Source organism: Myxocyprinus asiaticus, chromosome 49, assembly GCF_019703515.2.
Source record: "Myxocyprinus asiaticus isolate MX2 ecotype Aquarium Trade chromosome 49, UBuf_Myxa_2, whole genome shotgun sequence".
NCBI classification, from domain to species: Eukaryota; Metazoa; Chordata; class Actinopteri; order Cypriniformes; family Catostomidae; genus Myxocyprinus; species Myxocyprinus asiaticus.
Genome location: NC_059392.1, coordinates 8,840,841 through 8,856,284, shown reverse-complemented (window position 1 = coordinate 8,856,284; position 15,444 = coordinate 8,840,841). Strand labels below are relative to the sequence as shown.

Below are 15,444 nucleotides of genomic sequence, written 5' to 3'. Positions count from 1 at the left end.
ATGCTTTACCGTGGACACCTATTACGTGTGGAGGCTCACACTATTCTCCGTGGCATCCACGCACAACTCACCACGTGCCCCACCAAGAGCGAGAACCACATTATAGCGACCACGAGGAGGTTAACCCAACATGACTCTACCCACACTAGCAATCGGGCCAATTTGGTTGCTTAGGAAGCCTGAATGGAGTCACTCAGCACGCCCTGGATTCGAACTCGTGACTCCAGGTGTGATAGTCAGCGTATTTACTCGCTGAGCTACCCAGGCCCCCATACCACCTCTTCAAGCTTTAAAATAACACTATAATTCAGAAATCTAATAAATTATTCCATGAGACCCATGATGTTATGAAAGCATACGAAAAGATTTGGTGAGAAACAAACTGAAATCTAATGAATTATTTAGTGCAAATGTTCACTGACTGTTGATCTCCTGTGCGCATTCATGATCGCGTCATTGGGGCATTCAAGTGGATCCGCCGCAGTGATAGCGACAACAGAACACCACACAGCTGCACACAAAACATAGAACAGAACGTACTAAACATGCCTAAAAGAGTTTGTAGTCAAAGAATTGATGCATTTCTATGCCCAGCCTTATTTGATGAATGGAGTATTCGGAAATCAAACCGAAACATAGAGGAGGCTACATACACAGTCACACCGTGTCCTGACCTGACTGCAAATGACACGTGATAAAAGGCATATTTTCTATGGTAATCAGTTGAAAGGTAATCCGAGTTTGTATCTTAACCAGCAGTGAGGAGTGACAGAACATTCTATCCATAACTTTTCTATTTTCGGCTTCGCGCTGGTAACTCCATCCTCTGTGAATTGGCACCAGTCCAAAAACGTTAAAAAAATAAATAAATACAGTTTGGCATAGAAATGCATCAATTCTTCGACTACAATTTCTTCAGACATGTTTAGTAAGTTCTGTTCTCTGTGTGCAGCTGTGTTGTGCTCTGTTGTCGCAATCACTGTGGAGGACCTGTTTTTAGATAAACAAAACCAGTTTTTGCTTAAACCCCCCAATGTCGCAAGGGGGCTGTGTGAACTGTTGCTCTCGTGCCCTATCATGAATGCGCACAGGAGATCAATGGTCAGTGAACATTTTCATTAAATAATACATTAGATTTCATTTGTTTCTCACTAAACCTTATCGTATGCGTTCATAACAATCATGAGTCTCACTGAATAATTTATTAGACTTCTGAATTATACTTTTGCATTTTTTTGAAGCTTGAAGAGGTGGTCACCATAAACTGCCATTGTATGACATCACTGAGCACAACATTATTTCACAATTTCTTCCTTTGTGTTAAGAAAAAGAAAGTAAGTCATATAGGGTTAAAACAACACATAGGGGTGAGCAAACAATGCCTGAATTTTCATTTATGGGTGAACTAATACTTTTATTCTAATGCTTCTCAGTTTTAACGCAGAAAAAAATCCAATACCAGCCATGTCTTTATTAGCTAAATTTCTGAATATTAAATGAATATGCATAAGTACAACAAATTATTTCTAGAATTAACAACAGTTAATGTTTAAAGTTACAGTTAGTCTACAAAACAAAAAAACAGTGCTAACCTTTGGTACAAGTTAGGCTATGTCAGTAAAATATTTTCAACTGGTTACAGCAGCAAACAGAGTTAATAGGGTGCTGATTGTAGTGTAGATATTTCCTCAGTTACATTACAGTTACTTTTTCATCAGTTTGGTGAACGATGATGTTCTCGTATGCTTGAGTGCACTCGCTGCTCCTGGAAAAACAAGCATTTCAAATTCTAGTGTTTAATAGAGAAACCTGTTTCAAAAGAAATGTTTACTAATTTTCAGCATCATTTTCTCATTTAACGAACATTCTGACTTACAGTATGAAAGTAATTTGATTTACTGAAATTATTTGTTTTAAGTTAAACATTGTAATCTTGGACAAATTAGTGTGAATTTTACATCAAATCATGTCATAAAACATACAGCTCAGATAAGACGTTTTCTCAGGACAAATGAACATCTGTCAGTTTCTGTACAAATCAGTGTATTTCTTTTCTCAGTTATGTGGCTAGACTATTGAACCAGTCAAAGCTTTAGAATGGTGCCTTAAAGCTTTATAAAATCTTATTAATGGCATTGTTGAGGAGTTATTACCTGACTGCGTCAAGACTAGTTTCATTGGTTGGCGATCCATTAGTCATGGCGTATTCATTGGGTATCACTGCTTCTGGTTTGCTTTACAAAAACAATAAAACAGACTTTAGTTACACAAACCTGATTCCAGAGGCTTAATAAACTATATCATATAATAATAAACCATATATGTATAACTGTTTATGAGAACTCTGACAACATTAACAGACAGGATTACATTATATAATGTTTGCATTCAAGTACTTAATGTCTTAATTTTTTATTCAAATATTTTGATAGCTTTATCCACTTAGTGTAGATATAAAATACAGTATATTGTTCAGTGTTAGTTCATGATATCTAATGCATTTACTAATGTTAACAAGTAGAAACTTATTGTAAAGTGTAACCACAAATTCATTGGTCGAGACTTTTTGAATATAATATTTGAATGTACATAAACTACTGATCTGTTAAGCATAATGTTTGTTAATTACTTACTATGAAAGTTATAATAAAGTGTTACCACATTTTTATTTCCGTTCAATTAGGAAGATCTGTTTCAGGTTTTAGTATCGAATCTAAATCTTTTAGGATGGGATGGACTACCTTGGAGTTTCACACCAGGCTTTGTTTATGAGGAAGGTGATGAAGAGAAGAAAGAGGAAGATGGCAACAGCGATGATTCCTGTAAGCCAGTTTGGCAAAGCACGCTCCACCTTATCTGAGAAACAGATACCAAAGAGAAAGACGAAAAACTGTAAGTTAAACCATCTCAGACTATTGAAAATGAGCTCAGGATTGCACTTTACTGTAATTTTTTTTAATTATTATTATTGCAAACTTATTTCTCCAAACGCATTGAAAAGAATCATACCTACTTGAGCCGCAGCTAGTCCCAGTGTGAGCAGAACCCAGTGAAGCACAGTGATTGATTTCCCCATATTTATTTTTCAGATGCACAGTAATTTCCTTAAGCTGTCACTTGCTGAGCTGTCACTTACGTTGAAATCTCTAAATGTATCTACTGCTCAAATGAGCACCTGCATCCCTGATGTATTCTAACTAGGAAACAGTTATCTTAACATGGAGGTAAAGACAACAACCAGAGTAGATCTGTGCAGGTCAGGTAAATCATTTACCCACCACATGATTCGCCAGAACAATAGCAAAGGCGTGATGGGTGAGAAACTAATAATCGCTGATTTTCTAAAAGATCTCAAATGTTTTCAATTGATATCCATCCATTTTTTATCCCAGTGATGTCAATTATCACATCACGAACATAAATATTAATTTCTTTCTAAAAGAATTTTGTTTTATCCTCAAGAGACGATGGTAGTTACATTTAATCCAGTGGAGTAAGTTATCTTCCACACTGCAGTTTAAAAAAAAAGATGTTCCCTAAACTTCCATAAGCTGTCTATCGTGAGAGAGATCTCTGCAAAGATAAAGTAATTTGGCTGGTTATCAGCATTCCATGGTTTTCAATGAGTAATAGATCACTGAAGGCTTGATAGAAACATTAAGCCCATCAGTGCTACTTTGCTCCCAAGGGAGTTACAGTTTAGCTAAAGTAAAACAAGCTCTGAAAGAACATAATGGTACATGTAAGGAATAATTGGATAAGGGACTATTGATTTATTGAAAATGAATACACACCTAAGTTAGTAATGTGGCCACAATGTGAAGTAGAGTGACTGTTATACCTCAGGTGTGCATTAATTTTCAATAATTCAACAGTCTGGGGTTAATTATTCAGCTTATACCACAGTTGTCCATATAATGTGTTTATCTCAAGATATTTTTCAGGAGAGGCAAAAAAAAATAATATTTTGTGTGTGTAGAACTACTTACTTATGTCATTGAGTAAGTATCTCACTTAAAACAGCCCAAGCCGCATTTACTAAATGCAGTCAACAAACCAGGAACTACAACTACATTTACATTTCCAGTACATTTAATCATTTAGCAGACACTTCTATCTAAAGCGACTTACAAATGAGGAACAAAGCAAGCAATTTGCCATACAAGATTCAACAATATCTGCAGTATCACACTGCCAAGTTCTCAAAGTGGCTGGAGTAGTGTAGAAGAAAGAGACAGGCAATATTTATTTTTTATATATTATTTTTTTTATTATTATTATTATTTTTTATCCCCTTTTCTCACCAAATTGGAATACCCAATTCCCACTACTTACTAGGTCCTCGTGGTGGCGTGATTACTCGCCTCAATCCGGGTGGCGGAGGACAAGTCTTAGTTGCCTCCACTTCTGCGACAGTCAATCCACGCATCTTATCACGTGGCTCCCTGTGCATGACACTGCAGAGACTCCCAGCATGTGGAGGCTCATGCTACTCTCCGCGATCCACACCACGCGCCCCATTGAGAGCGAGAACCACTAATCGTGACCACGAGGAGGTTACCCCATGTGACTCTAACCTCCCTAGCAACCGGGCCAATTTGGTTGCTTAGGAGACCTGGCTGAAGTCACTCAGCACACCCTGGATTCAAACTTGTGACTCCAGGGGTAGTAGTCAGTGTCAATAAAATATTTTTTTATATTAAGTATTAAGTAAGTGCATTTAGTGTGGATTGGTTCTGGTTCTTGAATGTTGAGATCAGCAGATCGTGGGGAGGTTGGGAGCTCATTCCACCACAGAGGAATAGAGAAAGTGAATGATCATGAAATGGACTTTGTGCCTCTATGCAACGGGACCGCCAGGTGCCACTCGTTCATTGACAGCAGAGAGTGAGTTGAGACATAGACCTGGAGGAGTGAATTGAACTAAGATGGTGCTGTTCCACAGGCTGTCCTGAAGGCCAGAGTCAATTGATGCAGGCAGCTACAGGTAACCATTGGAGTGAAATCAAGAGTGGGTTGATGTGAGCCCTCTTTGGCTTATTGAAGACCAGATGCACTTCTGTGTTCTGGACCATCTGCAGTCACTTAATCGTGCTAGCTGGGAGGCCTGCCAACTGAGCATTGCAGTAGTCCAGTCTTGAAATGACCAGAGCTTGGACCAGGAGCTGTGCAGCATATTCAAACAGGAAAGGTCTGATTTTCCTGATGCTGTAAAGCACGAACCTGCAAGACTGTGCGGTTGATGAGATGTGGGCAGTCAAGTTAAGCTGACCATCTACCACCACTCCCAGGTTCCAAGCTGTCTTGGTTGGTGTCAGTGTAGTTGAACCAAGAACTCTTTCTAGCAGTGTAATTATAGAAAATTGACACCCACTGTCAACCAATCAGAATCAATTATTCAACAATGCCGTGGTGTAGAGTGCATCAGTCTGGTTCCAGAAGTGAAAATTGCATTCATTTTCTTCATAGGCCAAGTCATTTTTAACGAGAACTTAAAAACCTTTTAAAACAGACCTATGGTGAGCTCCAAGGTTGTTAACCATTGGTATATGCTTCGGTTGAAGCCATCAGTCTGTGTTATTTCAACTAAATCGTATTTAATAGCGTAATTCCTGGTGGAAAATCTACACTGTCCATGATCCTGAAGGGAAATGAAATGCGGCAAAAGAGCTTTGCAGCGACCATCTACTTCCATCGAATTGGTCTCCCTACACTCTCAAACTACTATATTTGCATTTGTCTGAATGTTTTGCAATGTACAACGTTATTATTTCTAAACTTACACCGATCAGCAACAACATTAAAACCACCTGCCTAATATCGTGTTGGTCCCCTTTGTCCCACCAAAACAGCTCTGACCCGTCAAGGCATGGACTCCACAAGACCTCTGAAGGTGTCCTGTGGTATCTGGCGCCAAGACGTTAGCGGCAGATCCTTTTAAGTCCTGTAAGTTGAGAGGTGGGGCCTCCATGGATCAGAATTTTTGCTCCAGCACATCCCATAGATGCTCAGTCGGATTGAGATCTGGGGAATTTGGAGGCCAAGTCAACACCTTGAACACTTTGTCAAATTCCTCAAACCATTCCTGAACAATTTTTGCAGTGTGGCAGGGCGCATTATCCTGCTGAAAGAGGCCACTGCCATCAGAGAATACCATTGTCATGAAAGTGTGTACGTGGTCTGCAACAATCTTAGGTAGGTGGTACGTGTCAAAGTAACATCCACATGAATGCCAGGACCCAAGGTTTCCCAGCAGAACATTTCCCAGAGCATCACACTGCCTCCGCCGGCCTTCTTCCCTTGGTGCATCCTGCTGCCGTCTGTTCCCCAGGTAAATGCCGCACCCGGCCATCCACAGGATCTGAAAGAAAACGTGATTCATCAGATCAGACCACCTTCTTACATTACTCTGTAGTCCAGTTCTGACGCTCATGTGCCCATTTTAGGTGCTTTCAGCAGTGGACAGGGGTCAGCATGGGCACTCAGATCGGTCTGTGGTTACGCAGCCGCATACGTAGCAAGCTGCGATGCACTGTGTGTTCTGATACCTTTCTATCATGGCCAGCATTAAGTTATTCAACAATTTGTGCTACAATAGCTCTTCTGTGGGATCGGACCAGACGGGCTAGCCTTCGCTCCCAATGCGCATCAATGAGCTTGGGTGCCCATAACCCTGTCGCCGGTTCACCGGTTGTCCTTTGTTGGACCACTTTTGGCAGGTACTAACCACTGCATACCGGGAACACCCCACAATACCTGCCATTTTGGAGAAGCTCTGACCCAGTCGTCTAGCCATCACAATTTGGCCCTTGTCGAAGTCGCTCAGATCCTTACGCTTGCCCATTTTTCCTGCTTCCAACACATGAAATTCAAGAACTGACTGTTCACTTGCTGTCTAATATATCCCACCCCTTGACAGGTGCCATTGTAACAAGATAATAAATGTTATTCACTTCACCTGTCAGTGGTTTTAATGTTGTGGCTGATCAGTGTATAATCAACAACTTTAAATCAATAGTTTTATATTTTTCCATCATTTTAAAATCGATTACATAATTCGCTGTGCTCAGTGGGATTGTAGTTCCTGCTCCATAAAAGATGGTATGTATACAGTCTTGTACCTTTGTCTTCTTGTTCAATTTTTTGTCACGTTTTCGTGTGTTTTTGTTCATGTATTTTATTTTGAAAACTAAGTTCCTTGTTCCTGCTATGTTTTCATATGTTTTGTTCTTATTGGTTCCTTGTCATGTTACTGTCATGTGACCCTCTTGTTCCACTATGTTTATTAGTCCTGTCTCTTCATTGGTCTATGTTTATAAGTCTTGTTATCAGTTCTGTTTTATCTTTGGTTCTTGTTTCATTGCCTTGTTATCATGTTCATTAGTTTAGTCTTGTCATTGGTTGTCTCCGTCTTGTAGTTACCCATGTTCATGTATTTAAGCCCTCATGTTTGCCATTGTCTGTTGTCAAGTATTGTGTTAATGTAATGTTGAATCACGTCATTTATGTTTATTTTGTTTTGGATTCACATTTTTGGATATATCACTCTTCATGTAAATAAACTGCACTTGGGTTCTCGCACTTCATCGTCTTCGTCTGCTCCTGTGTCTTCAGCCTGCCTACACGTTACTCCCCTGCTGACTTGCCCATTTTGTTGATCATTTAAGTCCTCTCATTATGAAACCTCAAAAGATGAATACACATAAGATTGGGAGTTAAACAGAGACCACTCTTGAGGTGAAGGGCTTGATTAACAGACCAAAGCAGAAAAATAGGGGTGGAGTAGGACAGAGAGTAAAATCCACCCCCTCTGGACCCAAGGGACATATGAGCGTCTCTGAGCCCAGAGTGAGAGCTTTGTCCCTCCAGAAAATTAGCACCGCTTTATAACCAGAAAACCGCCCAGCCCACTCATTAACACCCCACACTCTCCCCAAGGGAGCTGCTTCTGCCGATGGTGTGGTAGATAGCCATGAGGGACCCTAGTGGAGACTGTTTCGACTGACCCATCCCAGCTCTGAGAACCAGACCTCTGGCAGGTTCACTGGGACAGCTTTGGCCCATCCATATCATGTAGGGAGGGGCCTCTTAATTGAATCTTTGGGCCCCCCCCCCTTGTCTAGTTATCTCAGGGTAATGGTGCTTTTTATCGGTTGGCAAGCATGTCCTTTGTTCTGATGGTACTCTTTTGAGATTCATCCAGGTTTGAGCTCTGTATCCCTGTTTTTGAGTCTCTGGTTGGGGCCACTGGTGGGAAAAAGGGGAATGCTGACTACACCAATGTAAATTAATAAGGGAAAAGATGCCGTCAATCCCCTGTCAAAAAGCCCTTGATTGAATCCATAATACCAGCCCACCATTTCAAGAGGAGAGCATTGGCATTTGAGATGAATACAAGGACTTAATAGAATTAGATTGTGGGGGGTAGTGTTTTGATGGTGTTTAATCTCAGATGGGATACACACAGTCATGTCATTCATGGCTAGAAATGGAAGCAGACGGCATTGAAAATCTGAGTAATCTTTAAAGGACAAAATGAAACTCTTATTGAGCAGCATACAACTTGATGTCGAGTCCACAATTTAATTGTTTAGAGTGGGTTTTACCTAATTGGGTAACAAGATGTTAATGTCGACATAAAGAATAGTAAATGTTAATAGTTGTTTCTAACAGTTCCTTTTGATTAAGACCTGTAATGTATCTTATTTAAGCTTGAGAAGAGATTGGACCAGATAGTTTTAAAGCAATTGTTCACCTAAAAATGTAAATTAATTTACTCACTGCCACTGTTGGGTAAATTGCCTAAAAAATTGAATTCACTACAAATTACTAATTAGGCTGCCTCCCTAAAACTGTAATTATAAACCATAATTATTCCTAAAACAGATTATTTTATTGATTACTTCATCGTAAAGTAATCAAATTAATAATTGCTTTTAAGTTACTTTCAACAATTTCACAGAAAATTTAATTTTTCCACTCAGCAAGTTCAAAATAATGTCTATTTCCTCTGTTCATTGTCATCCAAGAAATTTACTTAAAAGTAATTGCCTTTATTGAAAATCAGTAACTGTAATCTGATTACAAGAATTTCAAATGTAACATTTTACTCTTTTTGACAAAAAAATTATTAAATTACAGTAACATATATTATTTTGTAATCCGATTACACCCAACAATGCTCACCACACACTTATGTGTTTTTGTTTGAAAGTGTATTAATTTTGCAACGTTTATGGCTCTAATCCACACTAAAATTATATTTTCCACCATTGAAAATGGTGCGTTTCGAAACATGACAAAATTTCCAATACCACATACTTTTGAAAACTATGATATTAGGAAACAAAATTACGTTTTCAAACAAAAATGGATTAGTGTGGATGTGGCCTAAACCTGTAAGATTATTTTCTACCGCAGTACACAAAAGTAATTATTTTGCAGAATGTCTCGGTTGCTCTTTTCCAAACAATGAACGTAAATGGCGATGCAGGGGCTGTTGAGCTCCAAAAATGACACACAAGCACCATAAAAATGTCATAACAGTAGTCCTTTCTACTCATGAGGTACATTCCAAGTCTTCTATAGGCATATAATAGCTTTGTGTGAGGAACAAACCAAAATTGAAATCATTATTTGCTCAAAATCTTCCCCTCCGTAGTGTTTCTCAAATCTCTTGTGTTCTCGCATACATTCAAATATGGGACATCAAGATAAGACAATGAAATTTGATACCAGCGAGTGCGTTTACATGCACGCCAATATCCCGATAACTACCAAAAATTGCGTTCAATTGAGTTTCAAAATCTTCTGATTATTCTCTGCTTTTGCCATCAAAACGTAAACAATCATGCGCAAAACACTTGCGCTCATTGAATAAGCCGCTAAGAACGGCTGTAAAGGTTTTAACCCGTGAAACACGAAATAGGGGTAATGGGCAAAAATCTATGTGTGCCAATCAGTTTTTGCTTAAAATGACCTTAAACTGTTTAATTACCTTATGACATTGGGCTTAGAGCTCCTTTAAGGATCCAAAATCAGATCTAAATCCTGAAATAAGAGTGTGGTTTCTTCTGGGGGCTACATTCTTCAGCTCTCTAGTGTTAGTTACTATTATGGAAAAATGCTTTCATAATATTACATCTATTCAACCACTTTGTCACTCTCGCAGTATTTCTCTCTCCATGGCCAAAGTCCAGCTTTCCATCCTCATACTAAATTACAACAGCATTAAGAGTGTAAACAGTGTTTTTCCAATTGTACACTACTTCCTCTTGATGTAAAAGAGGAATTACAGACTGCAAATATTCTAGTCAGTATTGCAGTACACAGTGTGCATTTTTTTGACACGTAGGACTACTTTATTTCTTTTGTTTGAATCATTTGTTAAGTCCCCTAGCTGACAGGATGAAGGAGACTTGGCAAGGTCGTTTATGTATGTGGGTGATTGGTCTGGGAACTGCCCTTGGATCAGTTTTTCACAGTCCCTCTCTAGGCCCCCTGTGGCCAGTAGATCGACCAATGACTTTTTCATTGGCTTTGATCCTTATCAGCCATTCAGACTCATATTCTCAGGATTCAGACACCCATACTAACAACCTGCTATGACCCTGACTCCTCATACCCTCTAAATCTAAAAATAAGATTTTTTAAGATGCTTTTTCTGAAATAAGGGTACCCCACACTAAAAAATATTGGGTTGAAAATAACCCAATTTGGGTTGTTTTGCAACCCACGGCTGGGTCAAATATGGACAAACCCAACCGTGGGTTATTTTGACCTAGCATGTTGGGTTGTACAATCAACCCAACTCTATGGGTTGATTGTCTAACCCATCTTATGGGTAGTGATAATTTTTTGCTGGGTTGCAACAACCCAATGTGTAGGTAATGTGTTTAAAGGGTTTGAAAGGACCATATCAATATTTTCTGCAGTTTTTGTGAATTTATAACAATTCAGGTGTACTTTGCATTACTGCAGAGAGTATGTCATAGTTTAATATTTTATTACCTTCCATTATTGTAACTATATACAGAAAAAAAAAGAAAGCATATTTCATAGAGAAAGCATAAGTATATTTTCATTCTCAATTAACTATAAACCATCTCAATTCATCCAATTTCTGTTAACAAATCTTTAAAAAAATTACATTAATATCTTTGTTTCAACAGTACATTAACATTACAATAATAAGGTTAACATAAAGTGGCACAAGAACACAGTGGCACAAGTATAAAAATGCATTATCAGCTTGGTCAAATTTAAGTCTGCAACAAGCTGGTGAAGATAGTGGAGCATCAAACAGCTAAAAAGACAGATATATATAAAAAATTATTAAGGTAGGTTTGACAACTTTTCATACAAACTCGCATAACAAATGTTGTGATTCCAGTACTGCTTAGCATGACAAATAACCATGCAGCAGTCTTATTGAAGGGGATTCTGTTCCTGGGAGTTTGTAGACAACGGTCTGCAGAAACTCCCACACTGGTGCGCACTGCTTTGGGAAATGAATGTCCGAAACATAAAAAAGCTTGAAGCATGTGTACACAGCACCAAGGAGAGTGTTTTGCTGTAGTGCCTGTCTGCCAACAACAACAAAGGCTTGATGGCACTGACTGTTGTCTCCGAAGCCAAAGACAAAGGGGTAGGGTTTAGCGATCTCAGCCTCCCCCAAGTATTCAACCATATTGGTCCAAACCTGTTAAAAACAGAAGAAAACTTAGAAGAATGCATGAGAAGAACATACAACACACTATGCATACATGATGCAGCATTATTATACAAAATCAACCATCATCATTATTTTATATATCATGCAGCTGACTCAGATTACCTTCTAATTTAATTTGCATAAACATAGTCTTTTAATAGTCATGAAATTAGTAATGTCACAACGTCCAGGACCAGATTTCCTCACCTTGTCCGTCATTCCATGTACCCCGTCTCTTCATGCCATTAACTCTGTCCCTCTGTCATTTCAGATCCTGCCACTCCCCCCTACCTTGCAGTAACTCCAGTTTTCCTGCTCCCTGCATCATCTGATCTCACCACCTACCTGCACACCTGTCCCTCATTTCCTAATCACCACCCCTTATATATATATATATATATATATATATATATATATATACACACACACACACACACACACACACACACACACACACACACACACACACCAGCCCATTCCTTTTGTTCTCTGCCAGATTGTCAAATAATCTACTCAAGTCTTTGCGTTTCACCTTTGTTTCCGTTTTCCTGGTTTTGACCTTGCCTGTTCCTGATTCCTGTCTGCCTGTTCCTTGCCTGATTTGTTCGCATTCACTGACTGAACACCTGTTGATGATCTGTAGTAAAGTACTTTGTTTGTTTGATCTTACCTGCCGGTCTCCGAGTATTGCTTTTGAGTCCTGTTCTGATTCTGAGCCGTGACAAGTAAAGCATTTGACACTTTGCACAAGGTAGTTTGAGATGAGTACTGATGTATTTAGTCATTTTAGGTTGCTGTTAGTATGGTTTGCAAAGTGATGTGCAATTCTGCATTACTTACATGCTTGAATTCAATGAAAGACTTAACATTTTCTTCCAAACTTGGTTTTTAATCACGATCCAGTGGGCATTACAGACTAGCAAACCAAAGTTGATGAACCTTGATTTTTATTTTATTTTTATTTCCTGTCTGCAGATTTTTTCACACTTAATGTAATGCTCTGCTGGAAATATTTTTCCAACTCCACCTTTACGGTTGTCATAGCAACAGAAAAGTCTGTTATGAGACAAATACTGCCCTTGTCCAAGCCTTTAGGGACAAATAAAAATGGTTTGCATGTTCACAAAAGCTCTTTTTTTTTTTTTATTTATTTTTTTTTTTTTAACTAATCTGACAAAACACAATGTTAAATGTAGTGTTCTATCATTCACCTTTTTCTTCAGATATAGGTAAAGTAGGACACTTTCTGGTAATTTGTCGTTGCCATTTTTTAAAAAAAATATCATCCCAATTGCCATGTGAATTACATTACATACTAGTTTAAGATGAACTTTAAGGAATGTTCTGGGTTCAATACAAGTTAAGCTCTATCGACACCATTTGTGGCATAATGTTGATTACCACAAAAAATTATTTAGACTTGTACATCGCTTATTTAAAAGAAAAGCAAAAATTGCAAAAAGTTACAGTAAGGCACTTACAACGGAAGTGAATGGGGCCAGTTGATAAACATTAAAATACACACCGTTTAAAAAGTGTAGCCACCAAATGTAAACATTATCCATGTTAATATGATTTTAGTCTGATAAAATCACTTGCTAATCTTATTTGTTTAAAGTTTTATCCAATATTTCAACCACGTTGTCATGATGACGCAACGCCATTAAAACCTGCAGTCTGGTAAAATGCGGTAACGGCAGTAAATCCCTGATTTTATAACACCAAAATCATGTTAACAAATATAATGTTTTTGTCTTGAGGCTACACTTCTTAAATGGTGTGTATTTTAATGTTTATCAACTGGCCCCATTCAGTTCCATTGTAAATGCCTTACTGTAACTGAAGTAAACGAGGGATGAGTCTAAATTGTTTTGTGGTAATAAACATTATACCACAAATGCTGTCAACTGATCTTAAATTGATTTGAATCTGGAATGCTGAATTTTTTTTTTTTTTTTTTTTTCAGATTAACAATTTTTTATTGATCCACATAAATGAACACAGAAAAACAAAACATATATACACAGAATCAGTCTTAACCCCCACTATTACCCTTCCCTCTCCCAATCCCACCCTGGCCCCAACAACATCCCAGTGGTCGCAAATGATACAGACACACGCACAAAAAATAAATAAATAAACAAATAAAAAATATATGAATAATACTCACCCATCCATAAATGGCATATACCAGCCCCATTTCTCCATGAACATGCTGTACCTCCCCGTTCTTCTAAATGACCCCTCCTCAAAGGCCGCCACCCTTCCCATCTCTGAGCGGCTCTCCTGAAAAAAGGGTGCTCCAGCCGACCTCCAGCCCCTTAAAATTATCTGCCTGGCGATCTTGACACTGGTTAAGACCCAATTCTTTATGTGTCTATTTTCAATGTCGATGACCGCCCCATCACCCAAAATACATAGTCTGGGGCAAAATGATACCCGAGTGCCTAATACATTGCACATCAGACTCTGAACCTTTACCAAAACTCCTGGATCTCAACATGCCCCCACAAGACATGGGTTATGTCTCCATCCTCTGATTGGCATCGCCAGCAGGTGGGTGTATCTTTAAGACCAAGCCTATACAATCAAGAGGGGGTCCAATAAAATCGATGTAAAATCTTGAATTGCATAAGGCGCACCCTAATGTTTTTTAGAATCCTAGCCCATACTCCCTTCTCCAAAACCAAGTTTAAATCTTTCTCCCATAATCTCTTGAGAGTGGTTGAGGCTCTGTCCCCCAGACTCTGAATTACAAGAGAGTAATACACTGATGCCTCATGACCTATTCCAAAAGCAGTAATCACCACTCCCAGAGTATCTGCCGCTTTAGGGGGGTCTATGCTATTCCCAAAAATAGTACAGAGCAAGTGGCGCAGCTGTAGATACCTAAAAAACTGAGATCTGGGGATCTCAAAATGTTGAAACAAATTTTTTAATGATCTCAACACTCCACACTCATATAGGTCACTGAGTGAAGTAACCCCCCTCACAATCCACTCTGTCCAGTAAAAAGAGGACTTATTAATACATAGTTTAGGGTTCAGCCATAAGCTCGAGGCAACATTTAGATAAAAATCCGAATTAAACACTCTGGACACTTTTGTCCATACCAAGTGCAAATGCGAGATAACCGGGTGTAACGTAATTTCTCCGGTTAGATTGATAGAAAGCCTTTGCAATGGTAAGATAGGGAAAAGAACTTCCTGTTCAATACAAAACCAGGGAGGGGCTCTTTCAGGTGGAAGCGACCAATGAGCCAAATGTCCGAGACCGAATGCATAATAATAAAACAAAGTATTGGGTAGGCCTAGCCCACCTTTGTCAATCGCCCTATGTAACTTACTGAAATATAATCTGTGACGCTTACCATTCCAAATGAAGGACTTTGCTATGCTATCAAATTGCTTGAAATAAGAGAGGGGGACATCTATAGGGAGTGACTGTAGCAGGTTGTTGAATTTTGGAATACAGTTCATTTTAATAACATTAACCTTCCCAATCATAGATAAATGTAATGAAACCAACCTGTCCACATTGCTTGAAAACCTTTTTATTAAAGGTTCAAAATTAACTCTAAATCAGACAAATTTGCTGGATGGAATGCTGATTTTTAATAATGGAAGAATATACAAATAATGATTAAGTTGAAGTGTCCCAATTTACCTGTATTTACCTCTGTATTTTAGGGTGTGTTAGCTTTAAAATTAAAAAGATATTCACAACACACA

The 15,444-nt window shown here is 38.6% G+C and overlaps 1 protein-coding gene across 1 annotated transcript; it reads right to left on the bottom strand.

The window, feature by feature from the left end:
• Positions 1–1,451: 1,451 nt before the first annotated feature.
• Positions 1,452–3,245, bottom strand: pdzk1ip1 (PDZK1 interacting protein 1). The gene is made up of 4 exons (XM_051693204.1): positions 3,010–3,245; positions 2,742–2,856; positions 2,154–2,234; positions 1,452–1,765 (listed from the first exon to the last, which is right to left on the bottom strand). Exons 1-4 carry the CDS (start codon positions 3,074–3,076, stop codon positions 1,693–1,695), a joined length of 336 nt encoding a protein of 111 aa, XP_051549164.1. The 5' UTR covers positions 3,077–3,245; the 3' UTR covers positions 1,452–1,692.
• Positions 3,246–15,444: the final 12,199 nt, after the last annotated feature.

Coding starts and splice junctions, on each gene's coding strand:
- pdzk1ip1 (XM_051693204.1), bottom strand. CDS start 3,076: ATGGGGAAATCAATCACTGTGCTTCACTGGGTTCTGCTCACACTGGGA. Junction 2,857..3,009: donor ACTAGCTGCGGCTCAAGTAG/GTATGATTCTTT, acceptor TCTGTTTCTCAG/ATAAGGTGGAGCGTGCTTTG. Junction 2,235..2,741: donor GCCTGGTGTGAAACTCCAAG/GTAGTCCATCCC, acceptor GTTTTTGTAAAG/CAAACCAGAAGCAGTGATAC.